The following is a 20,052-nucleotide window of genomic DNA, read 5'->3' on the forward strand; positions in this document are numbered from 1 at the left end:
ATAATATGTGTGATAAGTATATGAAATCTAAAATTTGAAAACTGCCACCCTACATTATCTCTCTACAGGAATTTAAAAATTATTGTTATATACCAGCTTACCTAGTACATATGAATACTTGACATAACTATAAAGAGCACACAATATAATTACAAAATACCCCTTACAGATTACAATGTATTCCTTTACAGTAAACAAGTAGTAGTTTAGGTCTATACTACTCTACTGGCATTTAGCATGAGCCAATCCATACTATTTTAGAGATCCATCAGTGCCTTCAAAGGGTACACCATGTCTATGCCTCTTTCTACATCCCATTTGTAGCACACTACCCTGTACACAGCAGGTGATTAATAAATGTTGTTGATGGTGATGACAACAAATAACTGATAAGTATTTATGAGTAGTTTCAAATACTGAAACTACATCATCAACAGCTGTACTAGCATCCTTTATTAAATCTTTAAAGTAGGTTTCAAAATAGCCACACATGAAAAGCTTGTAATCTCATTAAAGTACTTGTAAAGCAGTATTTTCATCTCTGAGAAGGAGAATTTCAGCAGTCAGGGCATCAATCAATTCTCGATGATCACCTAATACCACTTCCAGTTGTTGCCTTGTATCTACCTCCTTACGCAGTTGCATCTCACTCTGAAAAAAAAGGTACATTCTCAAGTTAAAAGGGGAAGGGGGAGAAGTGAGGATTGTTCAAATGAAAAAATTGTGAAAAGTAATAGATGCCTTAATACACAGAAATACATGCCTTATAATGCTAATCACAATGATACTTAGCATTATAAGATTTCACTGGATAAATTAGGCTACCTCATCCCTTCTTTAAAAGCATTAAAAAGGGGGCAGCTAGGTGGCACAGTGGATAGAGCAGCGGCCCTAGAGTCAGGAGTACCTGAGTTCAAATCTGGGCTCAGACACTTAACACTTACTAGCTGTGTGACCCTGGGCAAGTCACTTAACCCCAACTGTCTCACCAAAACAAACAAACAAAAAGCATTAAAAAAGCATGATGAGCAATGTGAACACTATTCAACTGATGTGTCATAATTTAAATCTTCTTTTAAAATTATTTTAAATGAGGCAGAATTTTAGACAACACAAACTATTCCTAAAATAATACAATTTGAATGTTGATCTCAATAGTTAATACCATGAGATCTGCTAAGAGAATAACAGTATGTCCAGCATTATACTAATGAAAATTTGGATGTAGTTTCAAAGGTGAATGACTATGGATTTAAATTTTTAAGCATTTTCAAGACCAACTACACAAATAAGAATCACAAAAATGATCATATCTTTTAACTCAGTGTGATTCTATTTCTAAAATTTAATTCCCATTAATTTTTTTAATATAAAAAAGGCCTATATGTTCTAAAAATTCATAGTTGCTCTACTTGTAACAGCAAAATGTTGGAAAAAGTTGTGTTCAAAAACTGGAACGTGGCTGAATAAATTATAGTATATTGATGCAACAGACTCTTACATTGTTACTAAATGAAAAAGGCTATAAAGAGATATGGAAAGTCCTATGTGAAGTGATGCAAAGTCAAATCAAGGGAACCAATACTGTATGAAAACTGACTACAATTCTACAGAAGGGTGGGGGAGGGGAGGAGCCAGAAGATATAAACTTCAGGCTCTTCAAGCTGACATAGAAGATGACAAAGAACAAAATAATTTTTTTCCTTGTTCTCAATTCATTGATTGAACTTTGATCAATACTTAGGGTCTGATATGAGATTTTAACTCCACATTTTGCATGCTTATTTGTTTTTGCTGATAGCTATCAAGTTTTGTGGGATTTTTTGTGGGTTTTTTGGGGGGTGAGGAAACTAGGGTTAAGTGACTTGCCTAGGGTCACACAGTTAGTAAGTGTCAAGTGTCTGAGGCCACATATGAACTCAGGTCCTCCTGAATCTAGGGCTGGTGCTTTATCCACTGAGCCACCTAGCTGCCCCTAGCTATCAAGTTTACAACAAAAAATTTAATTACTTGAATAATTCTACACTTCAACATGAATATGTTAAATGAATTAAAATGCAAATGAACTAAAAGGTAATATGCAAAGAAAAAGTTTTCGAATTTATTTGTTCTATGTGTTTATGTTCACAACAAAAAATAACTACTATTAAGGACATAATGATACCATGCCAGACCACCTATCAAGGTCAAATAAAGGAATTATCTTTATCAGCTACTACCTGAACTTAAAGAGGGCAGAAATAGGAAGAAAAGGCAATATGATGCTAAAATGTCTAGTCTTGTAATTTCTAAAATGGTGATAAGGGAACTGAGTTAGCTGTACAGTGAATTTCCTATACCTTTATCACAATCACAAAAGAGAAGCAAACTAATTCAATTTCATTTCATCTACACTCAATTCTCAGCTGTGAACTAAGAGAAGGAAAATAATCCAAAAGAGCAGATTACCTACATATTACTTGTATTTGGGTCTGGCGCATGTTTTATTCTTTTTTTTTTTTAATAAAAGTATTTTATTATTTTCCAGTTACATGTAAAGATGGTTTTCAACATTTGCTTCCATAGGATTTTTAGTTCCAAATTTTTCTCCCACCCTCCCTTGCCTCTCCCCTTCCCATATTTTTTGCTCTTATACAAAGTAGATGTCTTTCTATTTGCATTTTGCTTAGGCTCAAATTAAAACTAGTGTGGATTTCCTTACCATATTGACTTTCACTTAGCACCCAGTGAACATCTATCTGAAGCTAAAATTTGATTGCAGATGATATTTAAAGTACAGAACCCTGTTATATTTATTATTACCATAGATAAGTCAAGTGTTTGCTGTAGTTAGTGGTTCAGACTACTTTTAGGCTCATAAAAAAGGGAAGAAGAAATGACAACAACTACTGAGAGCTGTGTTTCCTCTCACCTCCTTGAGGTAGCGTACCAGCCGACAAAGGGCGCTCACTAGGGACAGAGTAAAGCCAGTCAGGCCATGAGTGTGTTTCCATCCCTTGACTTCTCGCCCTGTCCACCGTTCATATTCTTCCATTTCATGCTCCACCTCATGTATCATGTGTTTCAGGGTATCCAGGTTGGAGCCATTACCACTTGGTAAATCTGAGGTGGTTACATTGTTGAAGGAAACATTTTTCTTCACCTTGGAAGGAACAGATAAATCTGGTTTCTTCTTCACTGAGAGTGAAAAAGAAGCATCTTTTAATTAAAACCAGGCAAAGATGCATCCAAATAGCTACTAGAAAAACCTACTGATACACACACACACACACACACACACACACACACAACTGATTCAGATTTATAAGAATAAAAGCCATTCTCCAATTGATAAATGGTCTAAAGATAGGAACATGCAGTTTTCAAGAAGAAATCTAGGCTATCTATAGCTGTATGAAAAAAATGCTGTATATCACTACTAATTAGAGAAACTTAAAGCAATTCTGAGATTCTAATTCATACCTATCAAATAGGCAAAGATGACAAAAAAGTAAAATGACAAATGTTGGAGAGGCTGTGGGAAAACAGGCACAATGATGCATTTTTGTGAATGGTTATAGACATTCAGGAAAACAATTGAGAATTATACACAAAAGGTTATTAAGCAATGTATGTCCTTTGACCCAGATATACCACTGCTAGGCTTATGCCCTCTTCCCCCAAAAAAATCAAAGGAAAAGAAAAAGGTCCCATACATAGGAATTATTTATAATAGTATTTTTTTTTTGGTGGTGGCAAAAAACTAAAAAATAAAGGGATGCCCAATGAGGGAGGAATGGCTGAATAACTTGTGTGGTGCATAAATGGGATGGAATACTATTGTACTATAAGAAATAAACAAGGGGGCAGCTAGGTAGCTCAATGGATAAAGCACTGGCCCTGAATTCAGGAGGACCTGAGTTCAAATCTAGCCTGAGACACTTGACAGTTACTAGCTGTGTGACTGTGGGCAAGCCATTTAACCCTCATTGCCCCACAAAAATAAAAAAGAAAGGAAGGAAGGAAGGAAGGAACATGATCTCAAAGAAACACAGAATGATACAAACTGATGCTGAGTGAAGCAAGCAGAACCAGAAGAACAATTTATACTATAACATGCATATTATAAAAATTAGTAATTTTGAAGATTTTAATAAACTTTATTTTGAAGAATAAAATTAGCAAAATCAAGAGAAAACATTCTAGAATACCGTAAAGACAAATATCTTTGAAAACTATAAAAATTATGATCAATATTATGATCATCCAAGATTCCAAAGGGCCAAAAATTACATATACTATCCACCTCCTGAGAGATTTCATATTTTTAGAATGCAAAATAAGACATATACATTTTTGTATGCAGCCAATGAATGAGAGAAATTGTTTTGCCTAACTATGAATATCTGTTACATGAAATTTGTTTTTCTTTTTTTTAAAAGGGAGTGGGGAGTGGGAGAGAGAGAAAAAAAGATTTTGTTAAAACAACTTAAGAACAGAGAGGTGGAACACTATATAAATTTCAGATGAGGCCACTATATTAACTGTTTTACTTTGTTACAAGAGACTTCAAGAGACCTCACATAGAGTGGGAGTAATCAGTAAATGTTTATAATTTTAAAATAAAATATAAATAAATAAATATAAAAATATAAATTATATAAAATATATAAATAAATAAAATAAAATGTAAATAAAACATAAAGACAAGATAAATTAAAATACACAATTGACATTGTTTTGCCTTCTGTAATTTAGAAAGAGCAAACTATGCCACCTCCTCTTAATAAAAAGGAATCCATTCTCTACAGAACCACTTGCAATAGAAGAAATTTCCTGGAATCATTCAATAAACTTCTATTTTAGCTTGGTATCTAGCCATATGCCAGGAAGAAAATTCTATTCAGTACCGTAACAGTTCCGTTAAGTTAAACATATAATCCATCTTTATAAACAAAGAAACTAAACCTTTGGCTAACTGCTGTTTTTGTTTTCTTGGGTTAGGATTCAGCACTTGTCCCACAACATAACTTGAGTCTACAGTCTGTGCAGGTTCCTCAGGTGGCAGCCTCGACTGGATCCTCTTGACTGCCTGAGTAGCATTCAAAGCTGTTGAGAGGAAACAATTTCACCTCATGTGAACAAAATACAGAGTTATTTAAATTAACAAATATATCAGTATCACACTCAATTAGGTTAATATGGCCAGAAATCATTTGACACTCCTTTCATAATGGCCCTATTGAACAAAGAACACTACACTGAGCCCCCTTCCTTGATGGCTCATAGGACAGAGAGTGATAGATTTTGTCCAGAGACCAAAACTCAATTCCCAGTTCTGATGCTTACTCTGTAACCCTGGGCAATCCATTTAACTTCTGTGTTCAGAACTCTGTTTTCTCACCTGTAGAATGGGGATAACACTTCCTCACAGGATTGTTGTGAAGAAAATAATGTATAAGGCTTAAAGTACTATGTAAATGTGAGGTATTAAGAACAGTATAAAGAACAATGTATCGATCTAACCGTTCTGGAGAGCAGTTTGGAACTATGCCCAAAAGGCTATAAAACTGTGATCCAACAATGCCACTGCTAGGTTTATATCCCAAAGACATCCAAAATATGGGGGAAGGACCTATTTGCATGAAAATATTTATAGCAGCTCTTTTTTGGTGGCCAAGAATCAGAAATCAAAGGAATGCCCATCAATTGGGGAATGGCTAAACAAGCTGTGGTATAAGATTGTGATTACTGTGCTATAAGACATGACAAGCGGGATGATTTCAGAAAGGCCTGGAAAGATTTGTATGAACTGATGTATAATGAATCGAACAGAACCAGAAGAATGCTGTACACAGTGACAACAATATTGTTCCATGAAGAACTGTGAATGACTTAGCTGTTCTTAGCAATGCAATGATTCAAGACAAACCTAAAGGATTAATAATAAAATATACTATCCACCTTCAGGGAAAAAACTGAACACAGACTGAAGCACCCTATTTTTCACTTTCTTCCTTTTCTTTGAGTCTTCTTATACAAAATGATTAATATAGAAATGTTTTACATCATTGCACATGTATAACCCATATCTGATTGCTTACTGCCTCAGAAAGGAGGGAGAAATAGAATTTGGAATTCAAACTTCAAATAAAAAACGTTTTTTAAAAACCCAACATATTGTTGGAACTAACCTCTATGTTCCAATGATGGAGCAGCAACTGTTGGAGTTGTTGGTGGAGATGTTTTTTGTGATGTAGCCATTTTCTGCCGCATACTTGTACATAACTTAGAAATGAATTCAGAATTCTCTTCATTTAGGCGCTGAAGAAGCCTTCAGAAAAATTATGCATATGTAAATAGTTATTGTATAAATAGCAATAAAATATCAACAAGTCTGACTGCTAAAACTGTTCAATTTGATCAAATCCAGAAGGACTTTTAGAATCATGCAATAGCAATGTTTCAAAACACCTTATATCCTAAGTGGCCAGGTCTGACTCTTTTATAAAGGCTTTTAATTCCAAAAATGGAATAGGGTCTTTAGAAGATGCAATAAATAAATGTATCAAATAGTTTTGAAAAGCAAAGAGTCACAGAGACTTCTTTCATATACTCATACCTGTCTGTTTTCATATTAGACTGAAAGTTCAGAGAGCCATCCAGTTCATTTTCACTTTCTTCTGACTGGCTGTTGACAGTTTCTTCACCTTCTTCTTCTACTTCATTAAGAGCCTACCTCAGAATACATGATAAAAAAATGGTGTATTTACAGAGCTACTAAACCACATTGGGGATAAGTCTTGATTTACTGCTCCTTTGGAGATCACAGAATCACTGATCTTGATTGGGAAGGTGGTTTTTATATACTCCTCATGCTAAGAATGTTTTTTAATATTTTTAAATACAACAAATTTTACTTAAAAATGGAAAAAAACATTCTTGGCTCATAGCTATTTAAAAAAAAAAGCAGTGTGGGCTATAGTTTATTGACCTCTGATCTAGATAGAGCTGCAAGGGACTTAAAGGTTAGATATTTCAATACTCTTATTTTACAGATAAGGAAACAGAGGCTCAGAAATTTTAAGTGAATTGCCCAGGGTCACATAGTAATAAGTAGCAGAATCAGGATTTTAATTCAGGTACTGTAAACTCAACCTCAAGGCTTTTCCACTGCTGCATATAATCAAAAGGTTTAAAACTAAGAGGGTTATTAAAAGTCATCTAGTCTACACTTCTAATTGTATAGATAAGCAAACTAAGGACCAGACAGTTAATTTACTTCCTCAAGGTCACATAGATAATAAGTAGAAGATGTGGATTCAAAACAACATGCAGGGGGGCAGCTAGGTGGTGCAGTGGATAAAGCACCGGCCCTGGATCCAGGAGTACCTGAGTTCAAATCCGGCCTCAGACACTTGAAACTTACTGGCTGTGTGACCCTGGGCAAGTCACTTAACCCCCATTGCCCTGCAAAAAAACAACAACAACAACATGCAGGACTTTTTCTATAACATCAATGTTTTCTCTACTATGTAAATCCATAAGTTAAGAGCCTGTTCCCTACTCTGCAAATTTGAGGACTGGGATCAAATTGGGTAAAGCTTCCACTTATCAGAAGGAAAACAGTAGTATTTTTTGTTTGGTTGGTTGATTTTTGTTTTTTCCCCAGTTTTCATACAAAACGAATTCTCTTTTGGATTAGGAGTAATAAGTCAGCATAAATTCAAAATCATAAAAGCTTCAATCTAATTTGATTCTGTGTGAAAATAAATGTATATATAACATTACATTTACCCAGCTTTATCAGGCAAAGTGCTCCAAATAAGAAATTTTTTTACTTTAAGTAAAATTCAACCCTTTTTAAATGCTGAAATTACTACTTAATATGCATTCTGTACTTTTCTGTCTTCTTAAGCAGAAGGTAACAATCAACCTTTTATTGAAGACCAAAGGTCATTATGACTATCAATTACTCTACTGTAAGTAAATAGTACCCTCAGAGGCTACCCTAATAGCTCTAGACCATGGTAATTTTGTGTTTAATATGATTTTATGTCTTTCCTAGCTGTCAGCTATCACTTTTTGTTAACATAAACTTTCTATTCTTTATTTTTAATCCAATGTGTGCTAAAAGCACCAAATAATCCAAACTATAAAACTTTTCCCTAAAATACAGAAAAAGAGCTCTGAATGAGATTTCAGGACCTTGCCAATGAAGTAAAGTATATGACCTTTAGTACCATGGCTTTGTGATAATATCTGTGCAGCTCAGAGACGTCTGTCACTTCGGGGTTCAGAGGTACTGAGGGCCGAGGTTGTTAGAACTGTGACCTCCAAATAAGTGGGGTGTTAATGTATGCCATGTACTATTCTATTTATATGCTACATATAGCATATAGTATAATTCTTTATATAGTATAAAGTGATAGTTTAGGTATCAACAGAATTGTTTTCAAATATATTAATTCAAAATAGTTCCTGTTCAGCTAAATGTCAATATACTAGCCTAGAGATATTTTAAGGCCTTTCTTCTTTTAACAGCTTCAACTACACTAAGATAAACTCCTATTTACAGTACCACTTGATATAGTATCTTAAAAAAGGATCCACTAAAAAGAAAAAAAGCCCATACAAATGATCACAAATTCTGAATTACTACAGTATGTAGGGGGCCAAATTTAATATGGGAAGAGTTCACTGGATGGCTCGCCCCAATATTGGGGTTCGGACAATAATGAGGGACCTCTAGGTCCAAAGTTTCCTCCCTTCCAAACTGCCTTTTTCAGTTATTTCTCCCAGACTAATAAGAGATTAACAGCCTCTTTTCCACAAACAAATCAGGTTTTATCAATGGGAATAAAATATATAAAAAGGTGAAGTTAATAAAGCCAGGGACAAGGTAATAGAGGAAGAGAAAAATGGATAAGCTCCCTGGCTCTAGCAAAGACTGACTCAGTCCCCAAACTTGCTTCCAGCTCAGCTAATTCAAAGAGCTGGCCTCCTTTTCGTTTCAATTAATTCACCACCTGGGGTCTAGTTTCTATGGGAGTCAGCTGTGCAGCCCCTCTCCAGTCCACTCTCAGAAGCTCACCAACAGGAAAGAGGAGCTCCCAGCCTCAGCGTTCTCTTTTCTACCTTTTCTCTCCCTCCCCCAAAAGGGAGGTCTTTCAAGTTGCATGGCCAAGAGTGGTCCCCCCACCCCACCCCCATGACGTCACAGTATACATCACTCAGGGCAGGCCACGTGTGGCCTATATCTAATCATCTCAAGTAGGTACTTAGTTGGTTTCTCAAACAATACTAAGTCAATCAGGTGGGACCCCTGGGTGTCTGCCAAATTCCATTATTTTGTCACAAGTATGAATTAATTTATTTCCAATTTATAAAGATTTTTCCTTCTTTGTTTCATAGGGTTTCCTCCTCCACTTACTTCCAGATTTGCAACTACGTTTTAGAGGGGTGACAGTTACGTACAGGAATTCTTGACTACTACTTAAGAGTGCATTATAGTTTTATAAAATGCTACACTGAGTAAAATCTTGATTACAAAAAATTTTGTTAAGGAATGTGGAATTGTTAAGAGTGTCTGGTTAATTTCATTTTCTGGTCAAAGAATCCTGGATCTGACTCTTGTTGCTGAAAAATCTTTCAAAACTATGTTAGTCTACTTAACTAATTTAATTAGTAGGATGTTAAATATACTTTATTATTTGATAACATAACCATACAGGACTCTACAATATAGTTTTAATATATTCTTTTATTTGATTCTCACAATTATCCTGCAAGATAGAGAGGCTAAGTATTACTATTCCCATCTCATAACTGAGAAAACTGGAGCTGAGATGAGTGAACTTGCCCAAGGTCACACAACTAGTCTCAGAGCCAGGGCTCAAAGCAAAGTCTTTTGACTCCATGTCCAGTTCTCTTCCCACTATTAATTCCAGAAAATATCAGTCACTATAGGATCAGCAGAGATTTAGAAAATTGGGCTGAATATCTACTGCATGTAGGACAGTCATTAGAAGTTGTCCTTATTTTCCCCCAGAACACTGTATAACCTATACTCTTTTAGTATAAGCTTTTCTTGTGAATTGCCGCTTTCATAAAAATGTTTGCAGCAAAAGTCCATATTAATGTGAGGTTCGAATTAAGGGATGCAGTAATGTCTGTCTACATGGTCAATAAATTTCTCATTTCTCAAAGCCACTATGGTTTACACATACTAATAATGTACAGGTCAGGTGATCATAATAGGATGACAATGATCTGTGTATTGTTTTTGGAATTGGTCATAACACTTTGAGTTACTTTTCCTAGCGTATCCCAAATATTACACACAAGATGTACAGAGGAATTGAGTAATCATTACAATGAAAACAAGCTCACATCTAATATTATTCTGTTTTAAGTTTCAACTGAAAAGCTTAAATTTAATTCTAGCATTTAAACATACTGTTTTAGTTAAAATAGGATAACATTACCTGAGGGTCAACAGCAGAGTCATTAAGGATTGACTCAGTGAGAGGGTCTCTTTTTGACACCATAGGGCCAGGGGAGGAACCATTCTCAGGGTCAGGAGCTACTGTTACATTAGGATAGCCTAGAGAAAACAAAGAATCAAGTCACAATTATTTGGTTAACTCACTCAGTTGATTTCAATACTGCTATGTATTACTACAGAATTCTCTGTTTCTATGTGGTCTTTTTTGAAATACTGAGTCCCAAATTAAAATAAACAAGTCTTTTATTTTTGGATTAAGAAATTTATGTGTCTACCCACGGGAAAGAAAATTCAATATACTCAAAAGTGGTTGAGTTCCTTTTGTGTTTTCATCATTTGGAGGGGATGGACCAGTGATTTCATTGGTATAGAGAATTCCTGATAAATAAACTTTCTCTAACAACTTATTGTCTCAGAGAGTTGCCTGGGGGTACTGAGAGTTTAAATTGCTAGCTTACAGCCACAAAGAAGCAGGCCTTGGCCCCACGCCTTCCTTGCTCCAAAGCCAACTCTCTACACAGAGTACTCTACACTGCCCAGTCATTATATGCAATTTTAAAGAGAGAATTTTAAGGAAGCTTTTGGTTTCAAAATGAGTTTTATTCTGACAAAATGGTTTATCTTTTAAATTAAAACTTAAATTAGTTGTTATAATATATGTTATAGTTTAATAATTAGTTGTAAGGAAAGTAAGCCACTTCTTGTTAACTATATAGTACCTCGTATACAGTTCCTAGAAATATCTTGAAATAAATGAGTTTCTTGAACTCTAATATTAGTCTTCTGTTAACTATGCTACTTGTAGCTAAAAGAATCACGGATTTTCAGACTTAAAAGGATTCTCATAAGTCAACTAGTCCAACCCATAAAATTCTTAAAGGACATAAGCAAGTTAAATGACCAAAGGATAACTAATAGAGCTGCATGTACAAATTCATTTAGCCAGCTCAACCTATAGGTTCAACTGGTAAGGGAAAATACTGTATTCAAATACACACTGGTGATGTTATTGTTAATAAAAGAAAGTCTCTTATGCTTAAATTGAACAATTTACCTATGCGCCTACGAGGAGCATCACCAAACAGATCTCTTGCTACAGTCATCATTTCATCAGATCTTTCCAATGCATCTTGCATCTGGTAGTGATCTGAGAGAATCTTTCAAGAGAGAAAAGGTGGGGGGAGGGGGGGAGGGGGAACAACAGAGGCAGGAAGAAAGAGAAATCTGATTACTCATCAAAAACTTGAAAGTCTAGAGAAATAACAATATATGCAAATAGACTCTCATTTTAATTGCTTTAACAAATAATTCTAACATTCCTATGTTAGGAAGGGAAAAAAGCCCTTTTGCTCTAACTAGTTCCTTGTCCTCTGCTTACATTCTATATCCACTCCTGTCTTTTAAAACCATGCCACCACCTTCCCTGACCCTGCTGTGCCTTCAATTCCTTCATCCTCTCTCTTCCTCCCTACCTTCTCTATTTTGTAACAGAACACAAGCAGTAACTGGTATACTTTAATTTAAGGTTAGGAGATATAGTCTATTCTTCTCCCACCTTCTCCAGTTTATTACCCCGTAGGAGAGACTCTTCCCCAAATTCTACCAAACCAGCCTCAAGCAGGAGTGGTTTGGTAACATTAGTTTCTCCACCTATTGTTCTCTTTCACTATTAAACTTCTAAAAAGAGTACACTTCCCTCCTCCACTTACTATCTACTCACTCCTCAACCCTCCATGATCTGGTTCCTATTCCTACCGTTTCACCAAAAATAATTTCTCCAAAGTCATCAGTTATCTCCTAATGTCCCAGTTCAATGGCCTCTTCTCAGTCTTCCTCCTCCCTCAACTTTCTGCATCCCTTGCACAACTAATGATCATCCACAACAGGATACTCTCTTCATTTTGCTTCTTTGACAATATACTATCTTTGGTTCTCCTTTCTACCTCTCTGATTAATCCTTTTCAGTTGCTTTCACTAGCTCCTCTTCTTCCCTCCTCAGAAGGGCTCATATACCCCACTTTCCATGTTCAACACTCTTCTCTTTCTATACTCTCTCCTATGGCACTGTCATTCATTACACTAGTTTCAATTATCATCTCTATGCAGATGATTGACAAATCTATAGCAAGGGCTTCAATCCTCTCCCTTGATTCCAGTGCCACATCTGAAACTGTCTGCTAGACCACATTACTTGGGTCACCCATTTTTATCTCAAACTCCACATGTTCAAAACTAGTCATCTTCCTTCTAAAATCCCCCTACTCCCTAATCTCCCCTTTTTCTTTTGACAGTACTGCTTTTCTCTTAATCACCCAAGCTCAAAACCTTAGTTATTATTGTTGACTTTTTCGATTTCTTCATTCTACATACCCACTCAAGGTGTCAAATCCCATTGATTATTTTCCTTGAAGAGTCCATCTCCCTTTTTCTATTACTACTAGCCCCATCTTAATCCAGGCTCAAACTATTCTCATCAGTTCCTAACGGATCACCCTGCCTTCAACTTCTCTCCTCTCCAAGCCATCTTTTTATACCACTGCAAAAGTAACCTTTCTAATGTAAAAATCTAACTATATCACTCCTAATGGCTACAAAACAAACAAACAAAAAAACCACCAGTTGTTCTGATTTGCCTTCCTAATAAAAATACCAGTTTCTTGGCTTGGCATTCAAAGCTCTTTACAAACTGCTTCTAACCTGCTTCAACCTTTATTCTTTCACATTACTCCCCTTTTGCACATCCTATAATCCTGTCAAATTGGACTACTCACCATCCCCTAATCTTACCCTGTCTTCTTCTACCTATCTCAGTGCCTTTGTATATATTCTCTCCTATCCCCCAATTTCAGTCTATTAACATCTTTTAATATCTATTAATATCTCTCAGGACACTCTGATTACTCTTCTATTCAGTTATGTTCTTTTCTTTTGGGGAGGCAATCGGGGTTAAGTAACTTGTCCAGGGTCACACAGCTAGTAAGTGTCTGAGGCTGAATTTGAACTTAGGTCTTCCTGACTCCAGGCTCGACACTCTATTTACTGCACCACCTAGCTGCCGCCACATAGTCCTTTTCTAACTTTGTATTATAGTCATTTCCTACACTAAATTTCTCCACTGATGTTTACTATGATTCTAGATGATACTAGCAGAGCCCACGTTCTAAAGGACAAGACTTCAAATAGAGGTCCAATCTTAGTGAGAAGCTGGTATGCCTGGTATCTGAGGACCAAGATATCTACATCTGGAGACACTTATGACCAGGATGGCTACAGGGAAGGAATTCTAGGGCCATGGCAATTCTTTCCATTACAAGGGGCACATGTGTGATCTGTGTCACAGGAGTAAGATCTACATGCCGATTATATTAGAGAACCTTGAAATACTGGAGTATTTCTGATACTTATTTGTGTCTAGGTCTCATCCCCATCAGCCCATAAATACTCCTGGAGGGCAGGGACTCTGTCATTTTACACCTGTATATTCTGTGCTTCTGGCACAGTGTCTTACACACAGTACAAACTTGACAAAGGTGTATTAAACCAAACTGGATGAGAAATATGGTGAGACTGTTCTGTCCATTCAGCAGTCAATTTTAAAATGATACCATTTTGACTTGGAGACAGACACAGTAGATGCCTGTATAATATAAAATATTCTTACCAAGTTTTTGCTTTTTTCAAAACATTATATTGCAAAGGTTATGATACTTACACACCTTGTTGTTAGCAAAGTGCTTGACAGTTGTTACTTAGACTGTTGGGGCCGTAAAATTATTGTGGCAGCTCAAAAACAATGAACTGTTATTGGCTGCTTTGTGAAGTTCATATCTTTGAGATAAGTAACCTGTTTGAAGGCCCTTCAAAGCCTTGGAATTATTTGAGCTACCATATCATTATTTTATCTTTCTTAAACATGGTAAATAAAAAAGTACTACGCTCCTCTAAAACAACCAGAGAACTATTACAGCCTTCATTTGAAAGTACTTATTTACTAAAAAATAAAGTTTCAAATCAGCAACATGACATTATTTTTAAAACCTAACTCTATTGACAATATATCCCATTCATATATGTGTGTATGTGTATCTTTCACGTTGCACTACTTGACAACGTCCCACAATTTGTTACTGTTTACAAATAGAGTACAACTAACATTTCTAAGCAGGCTGCTAAATGTGTACTAGCTGCAGCAGTGATGGTGATCAACACCAATCTCAATGCTCAACCTGTCATCAATGTGACTGGCAGAGAGAGAACTTGGTGCATCCTAAGAACAATATAACAGCTGTAAAGGCCAGGCAGGAACATTGTAAGGCTCGCCAATTAGGATCTGGCAATACCAGTGACAAAAAACATATCCTAGCCAGTGGGATGAAAGTGCTCCTATAAATCTGAGAAAGACAGGTTGACATATAGTGGCAGGTTGCCCCTACTTGAAAACATCAGGATGATCAGGTTGCCACAGGGGACAGCAGAATCAACAGCACTCCTTCATGTCTTGGTACCACAGAAAGATAAACTACATCAGACTAAATCAGAAATACACATAGCCCACTGGCTAGAAATACTTTAGTGCAGATGGTGCAGACTATTAAAGTGGGCAAACTACAAGTGAACATGAAGTGAACTATACTTTCATTATGTGACAGTATTTTCTCCTAACAAAACTAGAAACAGATCTCAGTAGATAAAGGCAAGGATTTCATGCTGCTTTTTGTGGACAATACCTTCAGCTTCAAGGCATATAATGAAATACTGCTGACCAGTGCCGGCCAATCAAAAAGTAACTTTATCCCAAATACTAGATTAGATTAAATGATTAAATCAAGGAGCTAGTAAAATCTGAAAAGGAAAAAGTGGGAGATTTTTAAATCACTGAAAAAGCTTTTCTGAATGAAAACCCTAGAAATTTTAGCTATTAACAATACAGACAACAAAAACAGTGCCAAAGTCTCAAATGACTTTGAAAAGGAAATGGATATATTTAGACCAAAATTCCAAAAAAGCAGTTTTTAAATCCAATGGCAGGAATCCCAATTAGCAAAGCAATTCTATCAAAACAGCTATAAGGATCATGAATAAATGTATTCATCCACAATATTTGGCAGAAAGTATAAAAACAGTTCAGTGACTATATGGTGTACTGGCAGCCAACTGACATAACAAGATAGGAAGAAAGGTGGAGGTATCAAGAAAAAGCCCTAAGGAGAAGCATCAAAGACACTACAATAGCAGAAAATACTTGAGAGAAATGCTACAGATTTGTAGAAAAGCACTGGAAGATTTCATTAATATCTAGTACATACAGTGGAAAACGTGAATGCCATACTGTTCAGTTGGGTGGGGAGGAGTGTTGGGGTGGCAGTAAGGAAGAGGAAAATGCAGTTTATCTTCTGTGATCTTCTTTATCCCTGATTTGGTCATAATATCTTCCCTCATCCACAGCTATAAAATGCTAACTCCTCTCTTGCTCCTCTGATTTGTTTATGTTGTGACCTTTTATATCCAGGCCATGAGCCAATCTGGAGTTTGTGGTACAGGATCTGAGATGTGGGGCTAAACCTAATTTTTGACAGATCAGTTTCCAGTTTTCTCAGTAGCCTTTGTCAAAGAGTGAGTCCTCACCCCTACATGTGGGGTCTTTGGGTTCATCAAACTATATCTAGATCTATAGGTATGTGTACATATATGTATGTATTCAAACATTTACTTGCTTCTGAATTATCATGTACCTAATCTGTTTCACTGGTGAACTGCAATCTTTTTTTAAACCAGTACTCTCCTTGGGTTAAGTACAGAATACATTTTAGAAAAATTTCCATCAAAATAAATGAAGTTTGGCAGTAAAATTCAGTAACATGAAATTCACTTTATGAAACATTTTGTTTTCCAACAATATCAGATAAATGAAGGTGCTACTCCCAGTTACATTAAGTTTAAACAGAGGAGTAAATTAATTTTGTGGGGTTAGAGAACGAAAGGCATATGAATTGCTATATACAGGAAGAAATGATCACTATCTTCAAATTACTGTTAGTACTATGGATGCTGTGTCTTATACTGGGTTCTGTCTAGAGAGAAAAGATGCAGTCCTCCTCTTCCAAGATAAGGAGAATTGGCATTTTCATGTTCTTTACTCATGAGAGCTAATTTTGAAACATTTCTCAATTTTATCCTTTCCTATTTTCAAAACAAGATTTCAACTGTTTTTCTCAATTACTGCCTATGCCAGTAGTTACCCAAAGAATGACATCACCTACCTTTAAAACTCTTTGGTGGCAAATCACTAATAAAAGAAATCCAAATCAAAACAACTCTGAAGTTTCCCTTCATATCCAGCAAATTAGCAAAGATGATAAAAGATGGGAACAATCAAAGCTGAAGGAAATGTAGAAAGGCAAGTATACTAATGCATTTATGGTATGAGTGAACTACTAATTTGGCAGCAAATGATCAATAACGTATCTGTACCAATAGCATAAACATTTGGTAACACAACTTGAAATTATACAAAAAGAGTGACTAAAATGTCATACCCTTTGACCCAAAGATTCCACTGCTAAAAATGTACCCCATGGAGATGAATGGCAAAAAGGAAGTACCTATATACAGCAAAAAATTAACAGCAACACTTGTGGTAGCAAAGAACTGGAAATAAAGTTGATGCCCATTGATTGGGGAATGGCTAAACAAACTGTAGATTCATATAATGAAATATTACTGTGCTATAATGAATATGATGAATACAGAAAGCCTGTAAATAGTTATATAAACATGCTTCACAAAGTGAAGAAAGCAGAACCAGGAAAACACAATATGATAGGTTAAATCTTTTTTGAAGAACAAGACAAAAAACACAATATAAAATATAAAAAGAACAAAATATATAGAAATTGAATGCTGTGAAATGATAGTGACCAAACTTGGACCAAAAGATATGAGAGATAGGGGGCAGCTAGTGGCACAGTGGATAAAGCACCAGCCCTGGATTCAGGAGGACCTGAGTTCAAATCGGGCCTTAGACACTTACACTTACTAGCTGTGTGACCCTGGGCAAATCACTTAACCTTCATTGCCCCACACAAAAAAAAGATAGGAGGACACCTCCTCTGCTTCTCTGAAGGGTACAGGGCAATGTATATGGAACTCTGCATATAATGTCAGTCTTTTTAGTTTTGCTGAATTTTATTTTCTACCTCTTGTTTAAAAGTTTTTATTTTAAGGGACAACTCTCCAGGAGTGAGCAGAAGGAAGAATACAATGGAAAAAGTAGGTGATGTAAAACTAAAGATAGCATTAAATTTTTTAAAGTCTTAATGGCAATATCACATAGTTCCAGTAGATGGAGATGTTACCACATAAGAAGATTCTAGGTCAACCATATGACTTGGTTGAATCTTTTTTGAAGAGCAACAAGGCAAAACACTGCCAAAGTTAATAAAATCATCTGGGTTTGATAATATAGAGAGCAACTACTTAAACATGCTCTGCCAAAAAACATGCCTGATGTCACAATGAGATACAAAACAAATTGGGGCTGAGGGAAACCAATGGAATATATGCCACACGGCATTTCATGTTTTCTTATGTGACTAACTTACCACCCCAAAGCATGGTCCATCTGGTTCTTGTCCTTTTTTCATAAAATATTCTAGCCTCATTGTTTCAAATTATTACCAACAGATCCAGTATCATAAAGAAGTGATATGAGAAACAAAACATCCCTAATGCTTCTCTTAACTACTTTGGCCCCATGACTCCTACTTATCTCTAGAGAGCCAGGCAATTTGAAGGAATGTTGTGTGGAGTATTCTATTACTCCCATTCCTCATCCTTATAGCTTCCCTTGCCATTAGATGCTTTTTAATTCCCCCATCCACTTCTTATGTCCTGAAGAATTACTGTCCTCCTTCTGGGAATGTTACAATCTTTAAATCACTTCTCCCACGTCCAAAGCCTCTAAGCCTTTAGTAACACCATTCCTTACTGCACACTAATTCCACTTTCTGAAATCCCACTCTCCCCTTTCGAAGTTCAGAACAAATGCTAGCTCCTCCAAGAAGCCTTTCTTGATTTGCTTTCAGCCACCCAGTAAGACGAAATCTTTCAATCCTTAGGACTTTTAGAGTGCTTTATACTCCTCATACTTATATCCTGCATTTTACATAAAAATTACTGTATAGTTATTTTATAACTAATGTACATCTGTTACATAATACTGAATGTTCATTTGTGTTGTATCTCTCTATTATATAAGCCCTATAAAGTCAATTATTTTAATTACCTTTTGTATTTCCACCAACACCTACTGCTTAGTAAATTACTGTTGAGAAAATGAGTAAGTGAATAGTCGGCTAATGAGAATGGGTGAAGTTCTTGGCTGGGAGTTCCACTGGATGAATAAAAAAACCACATACCCTGCTCATCCAGACTCTTCTTCCAATCCCCACTTTCACACCCACACACCATATAAGAAACTCATGGCAACAAAAGGAGCGGCTAAGAGGTCATATGGTCACAAGACCATATACCTAGAGCTAGAAAGGGCCTCAGAAGTCAGACCTACTCATTTTATAAAGGAGTTAGATCCAGATAGGGTAAGTGATTTGTCTAAAGTCATACAGATAGTAAATTGTAAGGGGCTAAAATCCTTGCTAGTCTGTCTAAAATATCCAATGAGCGGTCACCAGTAAATTATGAGCTTTAGCAAGAGTATTTAAGTATTTATTAAAGAGCATTAAGATCTAATGATCAGAGAGAAAGGTAAAAATCTGACTATTTCTAAGAGACCTCAGCATCCGACCTGCCACGGCAAGGTCAGGAACCCAAAAGAAGAAGAACCCCTCTGCCAGCGTGTGCTTCCTACTTCATGTCCTCCTCCCAGAAATGGGAGGCTCCTCAAGTTGATTGGCTGGTAGCCTTGATAAGACAGTACCCACGAGCAAACGCCACTTCCCAATGCCAAGGAACTGACCACATGGCCTTGCCCTCAGACACCTTCTCCTCATGGGGGAGCTTTCCTACAGTAACTCTCCAGCAGGTGGCGTCATTCCAATCGTTACAAAATGCAATAACCATACCTCACTTTTCCCCTGAGGTCCCTTCATCCCCACCACATTCCTAACTTCTACAGGATCTCCCTCAAAGAAATCTGCTATAAGATATTCCCTTACTTAGTTCAGACTTCCTTCTCTGGGCCCTCAGCAGAGACAGCATAACAGACTCGAAAGTTTGGCATGTATATTCATTTTGAGGGTATTAGGGCACAAGGAGCTAACCTGATCACCTGAGAAGGACTATAAATCTCAGTCCTGTGTTGTGGTGAGGTTCATTTAGAGGTTTGTGGGTAAATGCTTTAACATGCTGGAAGATCCCTATTAAGAAAAATGGTCAGAAAACTAAGTAAATGGGAAAAGGAAAGCTGTGACTTCTGGAATATCTGGAGTGCAAAAAAAAGGAGTACGGTGCTGTGAGGTTTTGCTTAACTATACTCAAATGTGAAGAAAAGTGGTATACTTTAGAAAAGAATAGATAAAATCTCTATGGGAAGAAGCACTGAATAAAGT

At 36.3% G+C, this 20,052-nt stretch overlaps 1 protein-coding gene across 1 annotated transcript in view; it reads right to left on the bottom strand.

Moving 5' to 3' along the window:
- SPICE1 (spindle and centriole associated protein 1) overlaps positions 1-20,052 on the bottom strand; it is a 70,381-nt gene that overhangs the window by 25,984 nt on the left and 24,345 nt on the right. Inside the window, 7 exon segments of the mRNA XM_043997628.1 lie at positions 520-651; positions 2,912-3,177; positions 4,948-5,088; positions 6,174-6,313; positions 6,602-6,714; positions 10,467-10,585; positions 11,541-11,643. Of these exon segments, the coding sequence (XP_043853563.1) occupies positions 520-651; positions 2,912-3,177; positions 4,948-5,088; positions 6,174-6,313; positions 6,602-6,714; positions 10,467-10,585; positions 11,541-11,643 (1,014 nt within the window).

The sequence above is a fragment of the Dromiciops gliroides genome, chromosome 3, assembly GCF_019393635.1.
Source record: "Dromiciops gliroides isolate mDroGli1 chromosome 3, mDroGli1.pri, whole genome shotgun sequence".
Lineage (NCBI taxonomy): Eukaryota > Metazoa > Chordata > Mammalia > Microbiotheria > Microbiotheriidae > Dromiciops > Dromiciops gliroides.